Here is a 17,604-nt window from a genome sequence, read left to right as displayed (position 1 = left end):
CCTCGCAAGGTTCGTTAACTCTTGCACAATTTCGGCATGCTGGGAGGGCTCCGTCACATTTTATCTTCTTTCTGCTTTGGAATCAGTACGTTAATAATGGTTGAAAAGCCGCGAAAGCGTACTTGCGGCATCTATCACTATTGGTGAGGTAGTAAGTGAGTGATCCGTAGTGCAGTCGTAGCAGAAAACTTGATGGCATACCATGCTTGACCTAGCTTGCGGGGTGGATGAGGGGATAGAAGATCCATCTGGCGAAGCGGACGACTTGAGATGGAGGAATTCTTCGTGCATATCGCGGCACATCATTGAAAGGGTGTAATCATCAGACCAGATCACCTAGTGCGGTCGCATGAAGAGCAGCACCAAACAAAGGAAGGGTCGAAAAGTCGACCTTATGCAAAGCATAAACATGACTCAGGTCAAATCAAGAACAGTGCATAACTCAGTATTTCCTAGTGCCGGGATAAGTCGGTATCCCGCCACCCATCTGGGTCACCTGATTCTCACCCATTGAGACGCGGAGAGCCAGCCAGCCAGCTGTTTAGACGCAGCGTTCACCATAGCAAAAGTAAGAGACTAAAGGGAGCAATATGAATCTAAGAAAGGAAGGGATGAACGGAAAACTTTAAGCCTGCGAGCTGATGGCCATTTTGGCTGAACTCTGAACAGTTGCTACCTTACGCCACTCTCCGCTCTCCAGATGGCTCGAGGGTCAGAATCAGCGCGCAGGTTGGGAATTAGTGGACTCTGTCCGAGTTTTATCTATTGAAAGTTGGCTGATCAAGTCAGGATAAAGCATTGGGGGTCGTCGTTGAGGCACTGGGCAGTCTGCCCAAAAACACCTCTTTTCTGCCCGTACTAACCACAATATATATATCGCGTGTCCCCCTAATTTTGGTCAGTTCCAGAGGTCGAGGATTGATAATCTTCAAGTCATCAACCTCATATAGTCTAATAGTGCTATGGTTCTATTCTAGAGATCCATGAAGTTGATTTGCCTTCTTCATGCACTTTAAATCTGTTGAGCACCCGGTGTTGGTGTTGTCAATGTTCCCAAGGTTGTGGCCTGGGGCATCGGCTGACAGATTCCGTGAGCCGGACCTCGGGAGCCAATCAGCAGCGCCGCAATTAGCTTCCAAGCTCCAACATCTGCACTGCACCATCAACACGATCAAAGTTCCCGCTGGTGTAACTCACAAGGATCTCAATGTTACTGAACTTATGTTAGGCTATACCTACGTCTTTGACTTTGCTACGCGTCTCCAGTTCTGCACTCATACACCAGCCTCATGGCTTCATGAATCGTGAGCGACCTCGGGATAGAGCTTGAGGTGAGATGTGGACCACTCGAATCGCCGTGAGACTAGCGCCGGGATACGTTGTCTATCCCGATCAATCATTTGGAGCATACCCCGACTGAAATAGCTCTGAGTTTCACCTATGTAGTCAGAACAACCCAATCAATTTACTCACACCAATTCTTTTACAATGGCCGTCTCTGCACTTGACTCGCGCGTCTTTCGGAATCTGTTTGGAACCGAGGAGGTTCGAGAGATCTTCACGGACGATGCCTACGCTGGATTTCTCGTCGAAGTGGAGGCCGCCCTTGCGCGTGCGGAGGCAACCGTGGGGGTGATTCCGGCGGCTGCTGGCCAGACAATCACCGATGCCTTTGCCAAGATTAACCTTGAGTATGTTGACGCCGGACTGTGGATAGGTTTGCGATACTAAATATATGCAGTTTCGACCGACTAGCCCGGGAAACAGATATCGTCGGTTATCCCGTCCTGCCGCTCGTCAAGCAACTTGTAGAAGGAACGCCCGGGGAGGAGGCGAAGTATATCCATTGGGGTGCAACCACGCAAGACATCATGGACGACGCGTCCATGCTGCAGATGAAGAAGGGTCTTCAGCTTGTCCGACGAGAACTGCAGACGCTGGCGGAGATTCTGAAAGGATTGGCGGAGAAATACCGGGACACGTGAGTAACCTTGTTCAATGTATGAAGGCCGTGCTAACGATACAGACCGATGGCCGGCCGCACACATCTCCAACACGCCCTTCCGTGTACATTTGGCTATAAATGCGCCGTGTGGCTCTCGAGTATCCTTCGCCACCAAGAACGACTCGATGAGATCGAGCGGAGGTGTTTGTTGGCCCAGTTCGGAGGCGCTGCAGGAACGCTGGCGTCGCTTCAGGATGCTGGCACCGGTCTCCGCGTGCGCGCAGAGTTGGCAAAAGAGCTGGGTTTGAAAGATCCACTTATCACCTGGCATGTTGCCCGCGACACGGTCGCTGAGATTCTTAATTTCCTGGCACTGATCGGGGGCACTCTAGGGAAGATTGCATTAGATCTGATGGTCATGTCATCCAACGAATTCGACGAGGTATCAGAGCCGTTTGTCCCTCACCGTGGTGCATCGTCAACCATGCCTCAAAAAAGGAACCCCATCTCCAGTGAGGTTATTCTGGCTGCGTCGAAACTTCTGCGGTCAAATGCAAGCCTGGGGTTGGACGCTATGGTCACCGATTTCGAGCGCGCTTCTGGCCCCTGGCATCTAGAATGGGTGGCGATCCCCGAGGCGTTTATTGTCGCTGTAGGCGCCTTGCATCAGAGTAATTTCGCGCTTGGTGGGCTTGTGGTGAAGGTGGATTCCATGAGTAGAAATCTTCATTCCACGCGAGGTTTGATTGTTGGAGAGGCGGTCATGATGGGACTGGCGCCCGTGCTCGGTCGGCAAAAGGCCCACGATGTGGTTTACGAAGCCTGTAAAACGGCGATTGAAGAGAACCGGAGTCTGTTGGATGTTCTCAAAGAGAATGCCGACTTGAGCGGAACTCTGTCTGTGGATCGGTTGGCCGGTCTGTGCGACCCCCTGCAGTACCTCGGGGCAAGTCAGCAGATGGTGGATGCTGTTGTTGGGGCGTTCAATGCAACACTATAGATAGTTCAAATCCCGAGAATCATAGACTGTTTGCTGCATCTAGGGAGTTCGCGTAAACAAGATAACTGTATCGGGAGCCAAGGGCACCAACGGGCAGGAATACGATCGCTGGTTCGTTCCTGAACACAACCTGGGGCGATGTGCAGGTTATCCACTTTGCAATGTGCATGCATACTCAAAGAGACGACGAATCAGCTTAGCCGGGGAAGTGAAATCCGTTCAAGACTTCAGAGCGAAGAGATGTGCAGGAAGGTTATCGCCGTTCATTGGGAGGGGAAGCGGACCGGAAGAACCTCCCACCAATCGGCGCTCACTTCCGAGACCTTCCAGCAACCTCACTTCAAATTCCTCCTCCTCGAGCCACCTCTTCCCTCTCTCGTCCAGTCCAGGTGGACTCCCTCGGTTCTCTTTTTTGCCCCCTCTCAAAATCTTCTGGATCTTTACCTAGGCATGGGCGGCCTCTTCATGCAATGGGACGTTAGTCTCTTATCTCCTCGTCCACATCTGCCGTGCCATGCCATCAAACCATCGCCATCGCCCATCGGGCAACCATGGCGTCTTCCGAGTTGTAGCCTATCCTCGCGTATCCCCAGAGATGTCTGATCAGCGTTCAGCATCGTCGCCAGCTACAATGTTCCCGGAGCAGGCGCTTCGGTTGACTCCCTCGGAACCCTCGACGCCGCCGACCCCAAGCACCAAGGTCGCCATTCCTCGCGTCTCCCAGCATCGGTCATACGGAAATCGTCGGGTCAAGAGGGCTTGTATCGAGTGTCGCGAGCAGAAGACCAAGTGCAATGGACACCATCCGTGCAGTCGATGCACGAGTCTTGCCATTGAATGCGTTTATGTGGATGGGAAGAGGGAGGCTCAGGATAAGCGACTGCAGGATCTTGAGAAGCAGTTGCAGGCGTATGATCGGCTACTGAAGGAGATTCATCCGCGGGTAGACAGTCAAGATAAGGAGCTGATCTCTAGGACCCGAGCTCAGGTATGTCTTGATATATTTCAGCTTGAGTGCAACAGCTAACTCCGTCCAGTTTTCTAGTTCCGAACACGACCATAACCATGCGGACCACTCTCATAGCTCATCGCACAGCCAAACACGCTCCTTCGGGATCGAATACATTCAGGAGGACTTTCACAAAGACAAAGGGCTCCAGGCCATCGGTGTCATGGGCGGACCCTCGGAGATGTCTTGGATCAATGAACTTTACCAAGTGCTGGAAAAGGACACACCATTCCTAGACACAGAAGCATCGAACAAGTCGCAGTCTCTGACTTCGGTCTGCTACTTCCTTGACGACGAGGAGTTGGTTTTAGACCCGACTATCGACCCGCACGGACGACCGCCGCGTCACATTGCCGATAAATTGCTTGACTGCTATTTCTTCACCGTCCATCCGTCCTTTCCGATTATTGCAAGAGTCCCTTTCATGCAGCAGTACGACATGTACTACACACGACCCGATTTACAACCTACAAAGCGGTGGATCGCGATACTGAATCTGGTATTTGCCCTTGGGTCGAAGTTTGCGCAACTCGTCTCAAAACCGTGGGCAGTGGAGGCGGATAGTCCGATGACCTGTTTCACCAGAGCCAGAAAGCTCAGCTTCACCGAAAGCCAACTATTAGAGCATCCCAATCTGCAACAGGTGCAGGTCGAAGGATTGACAGCGTTCTTTCTGATGGCGATCGGTCACATCAATCGGTCCTGGCGAGCGTGTGGTGTCTCGATTCGATCCGCTATCGCTCTTGGTGTTAATCTGCGTAGCGAAAGTAAGGAGACGTCCAATCTCTCCAAAGAGATCCGCTACCGGGTGTGGTGGTCCATCTACACGCTTGAGAATACCCTCTCGATCATGACAGGCCGACCTACAAGTGCCCCTGACCGGTACAGCACGACACCTCTGCCGATTCCGTTTGACGAAGAGCAATTCCGTGAAACCGTGGCGGCGCGTCTGCTTACGGACTTTGGAGCGCGCACAGAATACATGCAGAGCTTGACTTCACAACGACGAGTCAGTTCCGCCGTGTGGGACGTCCCAGGGCTGAGACACTTTATCGGACAGGAATCTCCGCCGATCACGCTGGACATCGCCCCTAGCAACTCCTTTTATTTCTTCTACTTTGTGGATCTGACAATTATCATGCGACGCGCCATCGACTCGCTCTACAATCCAGGCTTTGCCCGCCTTCCGTGGCTCACTATTAGTGCCTCTATCATGGACCTCGTTCACGAAACGGATGAATGGCTGAGTCGGGTACCGTCCGTGTTCCAGTTCAAAACTCACCATCCCACGACAGACTTTGAGCGTCAGCGCTGGAGTCTGGCGTTTCGATTTTACAGTCTGCGGATCACCCTCAGTCGCCCGTCCCTCTGTCGGTTTGAGCGACAACGGTCTCCTAATGAGGCGTCAGCCCTCAGTCAACAACGCATTGCGCGCATCTGCATTGACTCCGCATGTGAGCTTCTCGACTTGTTGCCCGACAACCCAGATGCCAATTGGCTGGTTCAAGTTTCGCCGTGGTGGTGTGTGCTGCATTATCTGATGCAGTCGGTCACAGTTCTTCTCATTGAGATGGAGTTTAGTGTACGGTTCCACGCCAACGGCGCCGCGCACATCACACTGCATCTAGAAAAGGGCCTCGATTGGCTACACAGTCTCGGCTCGATCAGCATTCCAGCACGGAGGGCGTGGGAAGTGTGCAACAGCATCTACAACCGCCTCTTCTTCGGCCCTGGGGCGCGGTCGTCTGTGCTGTCCGACCTGCGCATGATTTCGCCGGAGCAAGATGTGCGCATCCCCAGTATGATCTCGCCACCTATGCTTTCACCCGGGCTGGAGACGGCTGAATTTGCCGAAGGAGTGGTCTTCAGCGAGCCTTATCCACGGTTGCCGCATAACATGACCGTTCATCCCGCGATTGAGACGCCATACGATGAAATTCCCCTCTATAAGAGTCCGAGCTGATGACAATGGAGTGATGTCTACTACTGTTATTGTCTAATCTATCCGCCTCGTGGCACGGTTTCATATATACCAAGCGACAGTTCATATATAATGTCCAAAACAACCAGCGCGCTTGCGCGGTTGCTCAATTTGGCATCGCAGACTCTTAAGTCACCTTGATACCGCCAACAAAGCCATCGCCTCCGAGCCCAAAACCCTGGGTCCAACCCTTCCCGGACTTTCTCGCTTTGGCAATCTTCCAGAAGATAGAGCCCTATACCTAGTCAGTGAATGAAGCGAAACGATATCTGCAACACCTACATCATAAACACCCTGTAAATCCTCCCTGTACACCTTTCCCTCCTTCTGAATCAGCAACCACGTCGTCCCCCATTCAAAGAACGCAGCTCCCCACTGTACCCAGTCAGCATCCACGAGTCTCCCAAACTACCCGGACGAAAGAAAAAACCCACCCCAAACGGATCCCCCGCATAGCGATTCCCATGCATCATCTCAAACACCTCCCAAAACCCTAACGCCCCATCGCGGTCCTTATCATACTTGGCAAACAAATCCTCAAACGCCTGCGGGACAAACCGCCCCTCATTATCAAACACCCCACTATCAGACCCGTGCTTCGCTTTATAGATGCTATCGACGTACACCCGGAACCTGGGATCCGGGAGGTAGGAGTGTGCCAGACGCGTCGGGTACGAGAAGTTCACGTTGATGATGAGCATTGCGAGGAAGGAGAAGAGGATGTTGAAGCCGAGATCGCGGAAGCCTCTGTAGGTGTCGTAGGGGTAGATTTGGTTGTCGGCGTCGCGGTCCCAGAAGAGGATGTGTTGTTGCATTGGGGTCTGGATTTTCACGTTAGTTGGCTAGTATGGGAGGAAATATCAGGGAGGAATACAAATTCGGAGTAGTCTTTCATTGAGTCTTCGGAGGTGTTGCCCTCGACGACGTTGGTGCGCGCGACGCCCGGGTTGGGGATGTCGGAGGGGATGGAGGTTGCCGGGATGCGGTGGGAGGTTACGGCGCAGTGCTTGGATGTAACGGGGATGGACTGTGTCTGCAGGTGGCTTGTTAGTACTGGAGTGAACTAATAGTCAAGGCGCATACAGAGCCATTGCTCCCATTCTCTTTGCTGTGGTCCAGCTCGTCTTGCGAGACGGTGGTGACGTGCGGGCTGGGGGTTTGGGATATCGGTGACATCTCGAGGTCTATAATCTGTTCTATACTCTACAATGGCATTGAACTTCAGGGGTATATATAGAGTCAACAACCGAACGACGAACATGTGAATGCTAATCTTTGGTACGTCACGATGATCATGATGTCACTCCACATACATCATCATGCCCTAACACTCCTCCCTCCTATACAAGACACCAGACCAGATCCACATTCTGCTGCAGTTGCAAGATAATGATAGATAGATGGCTCAGCTTACATTAGAGAATGCATTACAATTACAGACCACCATATTATACTTTCCTAACCCATCCGCTCCCACCAGCGATCGCATCCGGTCTCCACACTCTCTCATTCGTTAACCCCATTAGTTACTAATTACTTCCAAATTTCATCCAAACCCGTTATTACCCTCTAGATGGCCCTCAAAACCTCCAAAACCGACCTGCTGATAATCGGCGCCGGACCCGCCGGCCTCATGGCCGCCTGCTGGGCGGGCCAATACAACCTCTCAAGCAGAATAATCGACGAGAAGCCGCAGCGGACAGAAACCGGGCACGCGGATGGCATCCATTCGCGCACGCTGGAGATCTTCGATAGTTTCGGGATGGCGGATCCGATTCTGCGGCGGGGGGTGGATGAGGTTGAGATGAGTTATTGGGTGCGTATTCATCTCTATCTTGTTATTTTAGTGTACAAGGGAATACTCATCGGTTACCATCTAGGGCGTGAATCAATCCTCCAAGAAGCTAGAGTGCCAGCAGCGCATGCGCTCGCAACCACCCGGCCTGTCGCGCTTCGGGCAGGTGCTGCTGAACCAAGGACAGGTGGAGCAGGTCATGATCGACTACATTAACTCACAGGGAAAGGTAACGGTTGAGCGGCAGAAACGCGCCGAGAAGATCTATTTCAATGAAATAGAGGACGCCACACACCCTGTCACCGTTGAAGTGACAGGCCAACGACGCGATAAGATGGTCCAGGTGATCCAAGACGGCGAAGCGAACAAGAGCGGCGACGCAACAATGACAGAAATCATCCAAGCGAAGTATGTAGTTGCGTGCGATGGGGCGAAGAGTCTGGTTCGAGAGCAGCTGGGGGTCAATCTGAGTTCGAAAAGCACCGATTCCATGTGGGGGGTTATTGATATTGTGCCGATTACGGATTTTCGTACGTACCCTTTGCCTCGCCTGTGGCATATACTGTATTTTCTCATCTGTGAAGGTGCTGGTCTGACCTTTTGAAGCCGATATTCGACAATCCTGCGCCATCCACTCCGACAAATACGGGAGTGTGATGACCGCGCCGCGAGAGAACAAGCTCGTTCGGTTCTACATCCAGCTGAACGGAGACACGGAGCTAGATAAAAAAGTCATGGAGCAGAACGATGAGTCGCCGAGGGCACTGATTGAGATTGTGCGGAAGATCATGCAGCCATACAGTCTGGATTACGAGTACTGCGATTGGTACTCGGTGTATCCTGTAGGTGCTCCGAGCTGCTGATAGCGCTCTATACTGACAAGAATAGATCAAACAGGGTCTTGTTGATGACTATCAAGTGCGACATCGGTATGTTCATAATCCTCTACTCCATCTAGAGGCAATGCTAAAGAAAGAGCAGCGTTTTCCTAGCCGGCGACGCCGCACACACCCACTCCCCCAAAGCCGGACAGGGCATGAACGTCTCGATCCAAGACACATACAACCTGGTCTGGAAACTCGGGTCTGTAATTACAGGCGCCCTAGACTCCAGCATCCTATCAACCTACCACACAGAACGGCACCCCGTCGCAGAGGAGCTGATGAAGATGGACGCGCGACTCGTCGAAGCGTACGAGCGAACTGGAGGGGAGATCAGCGAGGTTAGCAAAGTGCGCGAGGGATACGCTGGGTTTATGTCTGGAGTGGAGGTTACTTATCCGGGGAGCGTGCTGATATCCAAGAGAAACGACGAGGAGGAAAGTTTGACGAATATCAAGCCAGGAAAACGGTTGAGAACAGTACCAGTCGTGAACCAGGCGGACTGCTCGACGACGGAACTGGCAGGGGCACTGCCGAGCAACGGTGCATGGCGGTTGCTTGTCTTCTCCGGGGACTTGCAGCAGAAAGAGCAGGTGGCGCGGCTGGAGTCGTTTGCTAAGGCATTTTACACTCAGCGGCATCTGTCTAGATCACGGAGAGGCCGAGAGACAAAGGTGCAGCAGTTGATTATTGAGGCGATACTGATACACCCCGGACCGAGGACTGCGATTAATCTCTTGGAGTTGCCGGAGATCTTCCACCCCTTCAATGACAGGCTCGGATGGGACTACGGCAAGGTCTTTGTCGATGGAAACGAATATGAGGACAACTGTGGGAATGCATACAGCGAGTACGGCATTGACAAGCAAAAAGGATGCCTTGTGCTATGCCGTCCAGACCAGCATGTCGCGTGGATTGGAGGCATCGAGGAGGTTTCTAGCCTAGATGGCTACTTTTCGGGATTCCATAGAGTAAACATGGTAAATTAGACAGCGCTACCTAATCGATCTAGAGCAAACCAAGCTAATAAAGATGAACATCTAACCAAACTCCGTCTATGATTTCGACTCATTTTGCGTCAAGAATAGTAAGCCTGTGAGGTTAGTCTCCAGATATCTCGCGTCGAAGCAGGTCGACTCACTATATCCGCTCACAGCAGCAGTCCAAGCATCTGAGACCGTCAAGCCAGACCGCTTGCACAGTCCTTCCCGGTCGTCGGCATCATACTTGTGGCTCTTGACAGCCAACAGCTTGCGCCCAGCCGGAATATGCACCCCGTCCAGGTATACATCCTTGCGAGGATAGTAGTACTGCTCGTGCGCGCCCTTCTCCTCATTCCAGCTCCCCGACACATCCCAAACATCCAGGTCAAACGTATCGCCCCCCAAGATCGTATTCGCGCGCGCCAACCCGTTCTTGATAAACCGATGATTCACCCCCTCGGTATCATTATACGCCTGCAGAACCTTGGCCTCCTCCTTACACCCATCCAACCCCAACAAAAACGAGCAATTACTCAGCGCAAAGCTCGAAAGGAACTGCGCCGCATCATCCTTCTCGAAATTCCCCAGCGTAGACCCCAGGTATAGAATCGTCTTCGGCCGCGCCTGAATCTCGGGACTCTGCAACCACTTCCGCCCATCATCATACGTCCCCCACAACCCGAAACACCGAACATGGCGATAGACCCCCGCGGTAACCGGACGCAGGGTACGCTGTAACTCCGGGCGGGAGACATCGAGGGCGAAATAATCGACGGGACGGCCGAGATCTTCCAGCGCATCGAGGAGGATCTTGGTCTTGCGGAGGTTTCTAGTGAACCCAGGGTCAATACAGGCAGTCAAGTCAAGTCGATCGCAACCGCAGAGCAGCATACCCACTCCCTAGCTCGATAATCATGCTCCCTGGCTGGATTTGCTGGGCGATCTCGAATCGGCGGACTCCGAGGAGTCGAATCTCTTCTCTTGTTAGGTAGTATGACGGGCAGTAGGTGACATCTTCGAAGTATTTCAGGCCCTTTTCGTCCCAGAGGAGGAGGTCGGGTAGAGCGGCGCTGTCATTGCGGATGCTTTGCTGCAGGGACTCGCGTAACTCTATATCTTTGGTGTCTGAGCGAATGTCGATGATGTGGCCGGCCGAGTCGGACAGGACAGGGGCGGGCTTGACGTCGGTGCGGGGGGTGGAGATGTTCTCAAACATGGTGAATTGTAGTGAAATGATGATAGAACTAGGTAATTCTGAGATTATAATGGTTTATTTAAGAAGTGCAGTGGTGTAGGTCACATTGAGGTGGGACGAATGGAAGGGTGTCAGTGTCCCTGACCCAGAGGGAGCTTGATGTGAACAGTGAACCATGTTTTTCGAGAAGGAACGATCTAGAGCACTCCAGTTTTCCACGTCATGATCTGCCGACAGGCTGCGGATATTGTTTCCTGAGGGCAGGATTAGGCAGGCACTGGCTCAGCAACCACGAGGAATGTCCAGAGTACTGAGCAAAGCGCCGATAGGCCATCCGCCCAGGGTTGATACTTCCCCTTACGGCATGACGTCAGGGCTGAGGACGAAAACAGCGGTTCATAGTAGGTGCTAGGTAGCTCCATGCTCCACCATACCAACTACTCACTCCACAATCTCCGTGAGCATCGTCATTGTTTCCCGTCCTCAGATCATCCCCGATCAGCCAAAGCCTGCTTCCGTGACCGGGACTCCAGGTCCAGATACGGTGCCTCCCCCAGACTGCACACGCGATCACCCGTCCGCGTTTCTACATAATCGTATGTGGCACAATGCCACGTTGACCGGTTATCCCAGATCGCCATGTCGTTCTTCCTCCATTTGAACCGGATCTGCGCGTCGTGGTTTTGTGTGACCAGCTGTTTAGGTTAGTCGCATTCCACGCGGATGCAAGGGGCCCGACTCACGTTGAAGAGGTAAGGGAGTAGCACGTCAGATTCGTCCTTGGTTACACCGTTGATGCGCCTGGTGAAGCCTTTGTTTACATATACCGATTTCCATCCGGTGACCGCTACATGGGTGGTTAGTAGGTGCCGGGTCATAGGAGTAGAGGACATACGATTTGTTCGAATCACAGGATGCACGGCTGTGAGATCATCTCCTTGATTTAACGGTGACCCTCGAACTCCCTTTCTTAATGGGTTCCCCAATCTCCGTGCTTCATCGTGGAAGAAAGTCGCATCGTGTGTCGCCGTCAAGCGCTCCAGAAAAGCCGCCATCTCCGGTGACAGTCGGTCGTAGATCTCGTATCCTGACGCCCATAACGTGTCACCTCCGGTCTCTGGTAATGTATGAATCTTGAGCATGGCATAATCTGATGGTACGCGCTCGAAGCTTATATCTGTGTGCCACCCGGCAGACGCAAATCGACTGACATCGCTGAGCTGATGCGTCAGACCGCCGCCTTTCTTCTGTTTCTCGCTGCTGATGACACTAATCTGGTCGCCAAGTTCACTTCCTTCTTCTGTCAGGGGATGGACATGAAGTCCGGATGATTCCGGCTGAATGATTATTAGTGTTGATGTGAAGAGAGCGAAGAACGGAGGACTCACGCAGCCTGCCAGCCGAGTCAAGTGCTCCGCAAACTCCCGCATCTGCTGCGGCGTGACATTCTGATCCCGAAGGAAAACTACACCCCGTCTTGAAACTACCGGAGTCAGTACCAAGCGCAAGGGCCATCGGCAATAAGGCGAAACATACTAGTGACGGCCAGGTCTTGGATAAGCCGGTCGCGTTGGGGCGAATCTAGGATTTCGGCGACTTGGAGGCCCTCATACTCTCTGCCAATGACAGGAGTCAAATCCTGCGACTGGTAGGTGTCCAGACTCCCGGAATACTCGAGGGGCCGCGAAAGGCGCGGGCGAGCGTCCGCATGGCCGCCTCGCACGGTCGCGGTCGCATGGTCTGGCTCAATGACGGTCGGCATGGTGGTTAGTTGGGCGATGATAAGGGGTTCAGCAGGGAAACTGGACGACGGCGAGGTGAGAATATGAGTCTGCGATGGCGACATTCATATAGAAGGAACCCCACCATGGGAGCGGGCGGCACGGTCTGTCATATGGTTCCCCATGTTTAGGGCACCAGCAGGATCATGCAAGTCCGCCAAAGGCCCAGAACAAGAGTCATGCAGAGGCTCGGAGCGTGGTCGGTGGGACTGCCGGCGAAATTCTCGGAGAACCGTTTGACTGGATCGGTGGAGATGCCAAAGGAGGGTTAGACGCCTCTTGGAAGGGCTGAAGGACGGCGTTCCTGGGACGGTTGATATCGCCCTGGTATAGCTCCCGTTTGTTGGTATTCTCCCACAGGGGGCTGTCGAAGAAGAAAATACCCAAATCTAAGTAGCTGAATGGCTTTAAACAAGCCTTTGGAGTACCTCACTCACGGCAACCAGGCAGGCATGTTGTTCTGTGGAGAGAAGCGCCACCCCGCGATGATGTGCTCGGAGCTTGCAGTGGTGTCATGGTGCTAGTGCCCTTTGGCCTCCGGGGTCTTCGCCAACGGTCGTTAGTTCACGATTGCGAATATCTACACCACAAAATGCTCATCTTCATGCCTCTGGTCCGTGGCGGCTGTCTCTGGAGGTATGTATATAAGGAACAGCAGCTCACACCCATTCCAGGCTGTACTCGTCGAAACCACCTCGTCTTTGCCTGTCAACCAAGCCAGCCACCTGCAGCAGTCATGGCTGACATCGAACAGAGCGCAAAGGGCTCCTCGAAGACTCACATTGGTGAGGACATCGACTCTTCCAAGGGCTTGCCTGCCGTCGGACAGGAGAACCTTGCTGGGGTCGTTCCTCCCCATGAGTCGTACGAGGGCCACCACCGGTTTGATCCCACCGCATCATGGGCGCCAGAGGAGGAGAAAAAGGTTATCTTCAAGACCGACTTGATGTTGATGTCCTGGCTGTGCCTGATGTTCTTCGGATTGCAACTGGACCGCGGTAACCTGTCCAATGCATTGGCCGACAACTTCCTGGAAGATCTCAACCTGACGTCTGACGATTACAACAACGTAGGTTAAACCATACTGGATGAGCAAGGGCGATGCTAATGCAAGAACTCTAGGGAAACACCATTCAGACTCTGTCCTTCCTTGCTGCGGAATTCCCCGTCCAGCTGCTCACCAAGCGCTTCGGTTTCCGTCGGGTCTTGCCTATCCTGATGCTGTTGTGGAGTTTGGTTTCTTGGACCCAAGCATGGATGCACGACAGGACATCATTCTACATCACTCGAGCATTAATCGGAGCTTTCGAGGGAGGCTTCATTCCCGGAGCCATCTTGTTCGCGACCTACTTCTACAAAACGAAGGAGCTGTCGGTTCGCCTGGCCTTTTTCTGGTCTACCTTGAATGTGCGTTGCATTCTTCATCCTGCTTTACCGAGCTGACCAAATCCTAGATTGCGCGAATCATCTCGGCGCTGCTAGCAGCCGGTATCCTGGAAATGCGTGGAGTTCACGGAAAGCCCGGCTGGTTCTGGCTGTTCCTGATTGATGGCCTCTTGACTTTTGTCATTGGACTGTTCGCTCTGTTCTATCTCCCCAGCTCGCCCACAAACACCAAGAGTCTCCTGTGGCCTAAAGCATGGTACACGGAGCGCGAGGAAACAATCATGATCAACGTATGTTTTCCGGACGCTTCTGGGTACCAGAAAACTGACAGTAAATAGCGACTCCTCCGCGATGACCCTTCCAAGGGCCTGACTAACCTGCACGAATGGGCCACCTTCCGTGATGTGATCAATGCATGGAAGGATAAGTCCATGTGGGGACTGTACTTGGTCGGTCTGGTAGCCTACATCCCTCAAGGCCCTGTTCAGGGCTACCTCACCCTTACTCTGAAGAGATTAGGCTTTTCGACCTTCGAGTCCAACATGCTCACCATTCCCTCTGCGGCGCTCCAAATTATTCTGATGCTTGCGCTCTCCAAGAGTAGTGAGTACTTCGGAGAGCGCACGTTCCACTGTCTTGTTGGAGAGTTCTGGTCGCTGCCTCTGCTGGCAACGCTGCTCGGCCTTCCGGACTCGGGATACAATTGGGGCCGCTTCACTGTGTGTACGATGATATCCGGATATCCTTATTTCCACCCAATTGTTTCGGCCTGGATCTCGGAAAACACCTTCGATGTCAAGAAGCGAGCGATCACGGCTGCGACATACAACGTAATCGTCCAGATGGGATCAGTGACCTCTTCGCGTAAGTTTGTCTGTGTCTTTCGCAAAAAGCAAAGGCTAACATGCAGCAGAAATCTATCGTAGTTGGGATTCTCCGTACTACTACACTGGAAACAAGGTCCTCATCTCGATCTGTGCGTTCTCGCTGGTGGTCTTTGTTGTCCTGCGCCAGTACCTGAGGCACCTGAACAAACAGAAGGAACGTAAATGGGACGCCATGACCCCAGAAGAGCGCATGGACTACCAAGCCGATCTACCCGCTCGAGAGAAGGAAGGAAACCAGCGTCTGGATTTCCGTTTCAAGTATTGAGTGAACATTGAGCCTTCTTAGAGGATGTTCGGAAGAGGAGCACAACGATGCGCATATCAAGTTAATGTGCCGATTCTTGCGAACTGGTTGTCCTCGGATGGGGTGGCCGTGGTGAGATATGTCGCAAGCGACAACTGTTCGGAAGGAGAATTAAAGATGAGATGATTTAATACCGTATCAACTGAGCCTAATTCTAATGAATTCGATATTTCCGGAGCCGTCAGGAGACCAGTAGATGTACCAAACTGCTGCAAAGATGAATAGGCCAGTGGGTCGTATCCGGACTGCACGTAGCTCCAGGGATAGCCGAGCGGCTGGTCTGAAAAGCTCGGCTGTACAATCGATTCCACCGGATCTAATGGTTGCTCAGACGAGTTTATGCTTTCACTCGTAGAGTCTTGGGAATCAGCTGGATTGGGTAGAATCACCTCTTCATCAGCCCAGCTGGACATTCCGGATGGCCCAATTTCCCAGACTCCTGAGCTCGATGCAGAATCACGGCTGGCCGATTCCGTTTCTCGTCTGCGTTTGTCTGTTGAACGTACGCCCCCCAATGGAGGATATATCGTTGACGAGCTAACAGAGTGTGCGTGGGCCATTTTCTGATAGAGCAATTCGACTAGAGTGTTGTTGCCGCCATCTTTGAAAGCTGATAGTATGGAGTGGAGACGCGCAAGAATACTACTAGGCCGACTTTCTTGGTCCCATGTCGGGGCTTCGGGCAGCGTCGCCATATTTGTAACCGCATCAGCGAGAGAGTTTGCAATTTCGTGTAGTTTCAGTTGCTGTGTCAACCGTTAGCTGGGATCTTCAAGTGAATTACCTTGACTTGCTTACCATGCCGAGACCGTGCGCTAGTAGCGCCGTTCGAGGTAGCCTACTAACAGCATTCACAAGATCCCTGGCGACTGTCAGGGGGAAGCTGGGAGACAGGTGCAATGGAGGAGCGTGCGAGCCTCGCATGCTTTGATGTGACAGAGCTTTCCATGTGAGGATGCGCATCCAGTGTCGTGTGACGCAGAGGTCCGCTCTTTGCACGTCGGAGACTCTTCCCAAGGCCCCAGGACCGTCGCGAAATCTATCTTGAAGTATGTCGTGAAATGTAGGATCCGAGGTGCCAGGCGACTCGAGAGGGGGGTTGAGTCCTAGATGAGAGTCTTCGACGATGTCAAACATCCGGGTTTGTTCGAAGATCTTGAATAACGCAAGTAGCTTCAGAAATGCGGGTAGCACCTGGGGCTCGTCGTTCGCATCGATTTCGGGCATCGCGGTATCGGTCTTGAGAACTACTGGGAGCTTGTGAAGGATGCAAACCCCGCTGCACATCACACATTAGAACGACCTCGCGCCGACAGGAAATTCTTTACCCACCGTTCCGTCACGAATAGAAGCCATAGCACTCGACGGCGGTCCTGCTGTTCCTCCGGTGGTAGTCCCGCGTAAGAAGCCTCCCGATGCAGGTACATCATTTGTGCCAGGGTGATTGCTTCTCTCAGATAAAGGATCGACTGGCTTCCTCCAGGTTGTTGATTCTCATAGTATACGTGCAGAAAGAAAGCTGTGCGGATGGTGTTCAGATTGGCTTTAGAACGGTAGTCGAATGACCTCCTGGCCTCCAGACACTCGCCAGCAAGCGCGTCGGCGGTAATCGATCGGTCTGAAACACAGGCCTTGTCGAGCCTAAGTTGTGCCATGGTCGCAGCGGCGACGGCTGTCGCAAGGGCTCGAGTTTCGTTATCGTGTCCATCAGTGTCCCGTTGCAAGGCGGCTATTAGATTGTCGACATGAACGATCGGCCAGACGGGGTACATGCGCACGTGGTAAATGTACAATAGCGACGCAATAGCATTTGTCGGCAATCTGGTGATAAGTTGTTAGAGGGCTCGGGAAATGAGGTGACTGAAAATCGCCCTACCTCTCTGTAGCTTTCCGCTCAGTGTGCTCCGATGATGTAGCATGGTGGTGGTGTTCGTTTTGCTGGGTGCGCTCGATGAGGTGTCTTGTCGCAGCACGCAGCTTCTGCGGCCCTCTCGTCTGCTGGACACGATTGTAGGAGCACTGAATGCGCGCGTTGAGGCAGGGTCGACATGGATTCCCCCCGCCACAGCGAACCTTTCGAACCTTGCACCCATCGCAAGCCTTCTTTGTCAGGGTGGCCTTGGAGGAACTCATCGCTTCTGGTCGGGGCCAAACTTTCAAGCTGATCAACGCGACGGAGAAATTTGCGGAGGTTCAGTTGGAGACAGTCGGCCCCTCACGGGTCAAACGTGGAATTGTCAGGAACTCATGGCATGGTCTATCGTGATTGGTTGTATGCCGGATTCTTCATTGTAGCGGCGATGGCGTCTTCCTCTCCACAGCACACGCCATCAAGTGGACCCACTTTTGTATACACTTCTCTCTGCAGCTTCAGTCATGCGATGCACGCTTGTCTATGGTTGGCTGATGAGAATGCTTCGGCGGTCAATCATGACCAACTATGAGACTGGTGGCCGA

The 17,604-nt window shown here is 52.9% G+C and overlaps 8 protein-coding genes across 8 annotated transcripts; 4 read left to right on the top strand and 4 right to left on the bottom strand.

Annotated features, from left to right (window-relative positions):
- The first annotated feature begins 1,398 nt into the window (after nucleotides 1-1,398).
- BJY04DRAFT_88368 (class-II fumarase/aspartase family protein) lies at nucleotides 1,399-3,160 on the top strand. The gene is made up of 3 exons (XM_073721227.1): nucleotides 1,399-1,691; nucleotides 1,742-1,981; nucleotides 2,027-3,160. Exons 1-3 carry the CDS (start codon nucleotides 1,489-1,491, stop codon nucleotides 2,943-2,945), a joined length of 1,362 nt encoding a protein of 453 aa, XP_073569771.1. The 5' UTR covers nucleotides 1,399-1,488; the 3' UTR covers nucleotides 2,946-3,160.
- A 173-nt stretch (nucleotides 3,161-3,333) lies between these two features.
- BJY04DRAFT_88355 (transcription factor domain-containing protein) lies at nucleotides 3,334-6,092 on the top strand. Its single transcript, XM_073721226.1, has 2 exons — nucleotides 3,334-3,933; nucleotides 3,983-6,092. The coding sequence occupies exons 1-2, from the start codon at nucleotides 3,460-3,462 to the stop codon at nucleotides 5,915-5,917; spliced, it is 2,409 nt and encodes an 802-aa protein (XP_073569770.1). The 5' UTR covers nucleotides 3,334-3,459; the 3' UTR covers nucleotides 5,918-6,092.
- On the bottom strand, nucleotides 6,063-7,111 carry BJY04DRAFT_219760 (caleosin family protein; the record flags this gene model as incomplete). The annotated part of the gene is made up of 5 exons (XM_073716677.1): nucleotides 6,063-6,170; nucleotides 6,218-6,310; nucleotides 6,370-6,756; nucleotides 6,810-6,968; nucleotides 7,019-7,111. 5 exons carry the CDS (start codon nucleotides 7,109-7,111, stop codon nucleotides 6,063-6,065), a joined length of 840 nt encoding a protein of 279 aa, XP_073569769.1.
- Nucleotides 7,112-7,508: 397 nt separating this feature from the next.
- Nucleotides 7,509-9,600, top strand: BJY04DRAFT_219759 (FAD binding domain-containing protein; the record flags this gene model as incomplete). The annotated part of the gene is made up of 5 exons (XM_073716676.1): nucleotides 7,509-7,751; nucleotides 7,816-8,260; nucleotides 8,337-8,572; nucleotides 8,619-8,659; nucleotides 8,712-9,600. The coding sequence occupies 5 exons, from the start codon at nucleotides 7,509-7,511 to the stop codon at nucleotides 9,598-9,600; spliced, it is 1,854 nt and encodes a 617-aa protein (XP_073569768.1).
- BJY04DRAFT_192715 (class I SAM-dependent methyltransferase) lies at nucleotides 9,591-10,829 on the bottom strand. The gene is made up of 3 exons (XM_073711814.1): nucleotides 10,488-10,829; nucleotides 9,753-10,423; nucleotides 9,591-9,704 (listed from the first exon to the last, which is right to left on the bottom strand). Exons 1-3 carry the CDS (start codon nucleotides 10,808-10,810, stop codon nucleotides 9,667-9,669), a joined length of 1,032 nt encoding a protein of 343 aa, XP_073569767.1. The 5' UTR covers nucleotides 10,811-10,829; the 3' UTR covers nucleotides 9,591-9,666.
- Nucleotides 10,830-11,277: 448 nt separating this feature from the next.
- BJY04DRAFT_208422 (TauD/TfdA dioxygenase family protein) lies at nucleotides 11,278-12,551 on the bottom strand (the record flags this gene model as incomplete). Its single annotated transcript, XM_073713991.1, has 5 exons — nucleotides 11,278-11,484; nucleotides 11,533-11,636; nucleotides 11,685-12,126; nucleotides 12,178-12,272; nucleotides 12,326-12,551. 5 exons carry the CDS (start codon nucleotides 12,549-12,551, stop codon nucleotides 11,278-11,280), a joined length of 1,074 nt encoding a protein of 357 aa, XP_073569766.1.
- Nucleotides 12,552-13,306: 755 nt separating this feature from the next.
- BJY04DRAFT_208421 (putative MFS transporter) lies at nucleotides 13,307-15,108 on the top strand (the record flags this gene model as incomplete). Its single annotated transcript, XM_073713990.1, has 5 exons — nucleotides 13,307-13,639; nucleotides 13,693-13,977; nucleotides 14,025-14,246; nucleotides 14,295-14,820; nucleotides 14,870-15,108. 5 exons carry the CDS (start codon nucleotides 13,307-13,309, stop codon nucleotides 15,106-15,108), a joined length of 1,605 nt encoding a protein of 534 aa, XP_073569765.1.
- A 56-nt stretch (nucleotides 15,109-15,164) lies between these two features.
- BJY04DRAFT_228849 (Zn(II)2Cys6 transcription factor) lies at nucleotides 15,165-17,350 on the bottom strand (the record flags this gene model as incomplete). The annotated part of the gene is made up of 4 exons (XM_073718933.1): nucleotides 17,024-17,350; nucleotides 16,480-16,968; nucleotides 15,946-16,426; nucleotides 15,165-15,893 (listed from the first exon to the last, which is right to left on the bottom strand). The coding sequence occupies exons 1-4, from the start codon at nucleotides 17,278-17,280 to the stop codon at nucleotides 15,165-15,167; spliced, it is 1,956 nt and encodes a 651-aa protein (XP_073569764.1). The 5' UTR covers nucleotides 17,281-17,350.
- Nucleotides 17,351-17,604: the final 254 nt, after the last annotated feature.

This window comes from Aspergillus karnatakaensis, assembly GCF_047715665.1.
Source record: "Aspergillus karnatakaensis strain CBS 102800 unplaced genomic scaffold BJY04scaffold_34, whole genome shotgun sequence".
NCBI lineage: Eukaryota > Fungi > Ascomycota > Eurotiomycetes > Eurotiales > Aspergillaceae > Aspergillus > Aspergillus karnatakaensis.
Note: the sequence above shows the minus strand (reverse complement) of the source record. Positions and strands in the feature narration are given on the sequence as shown.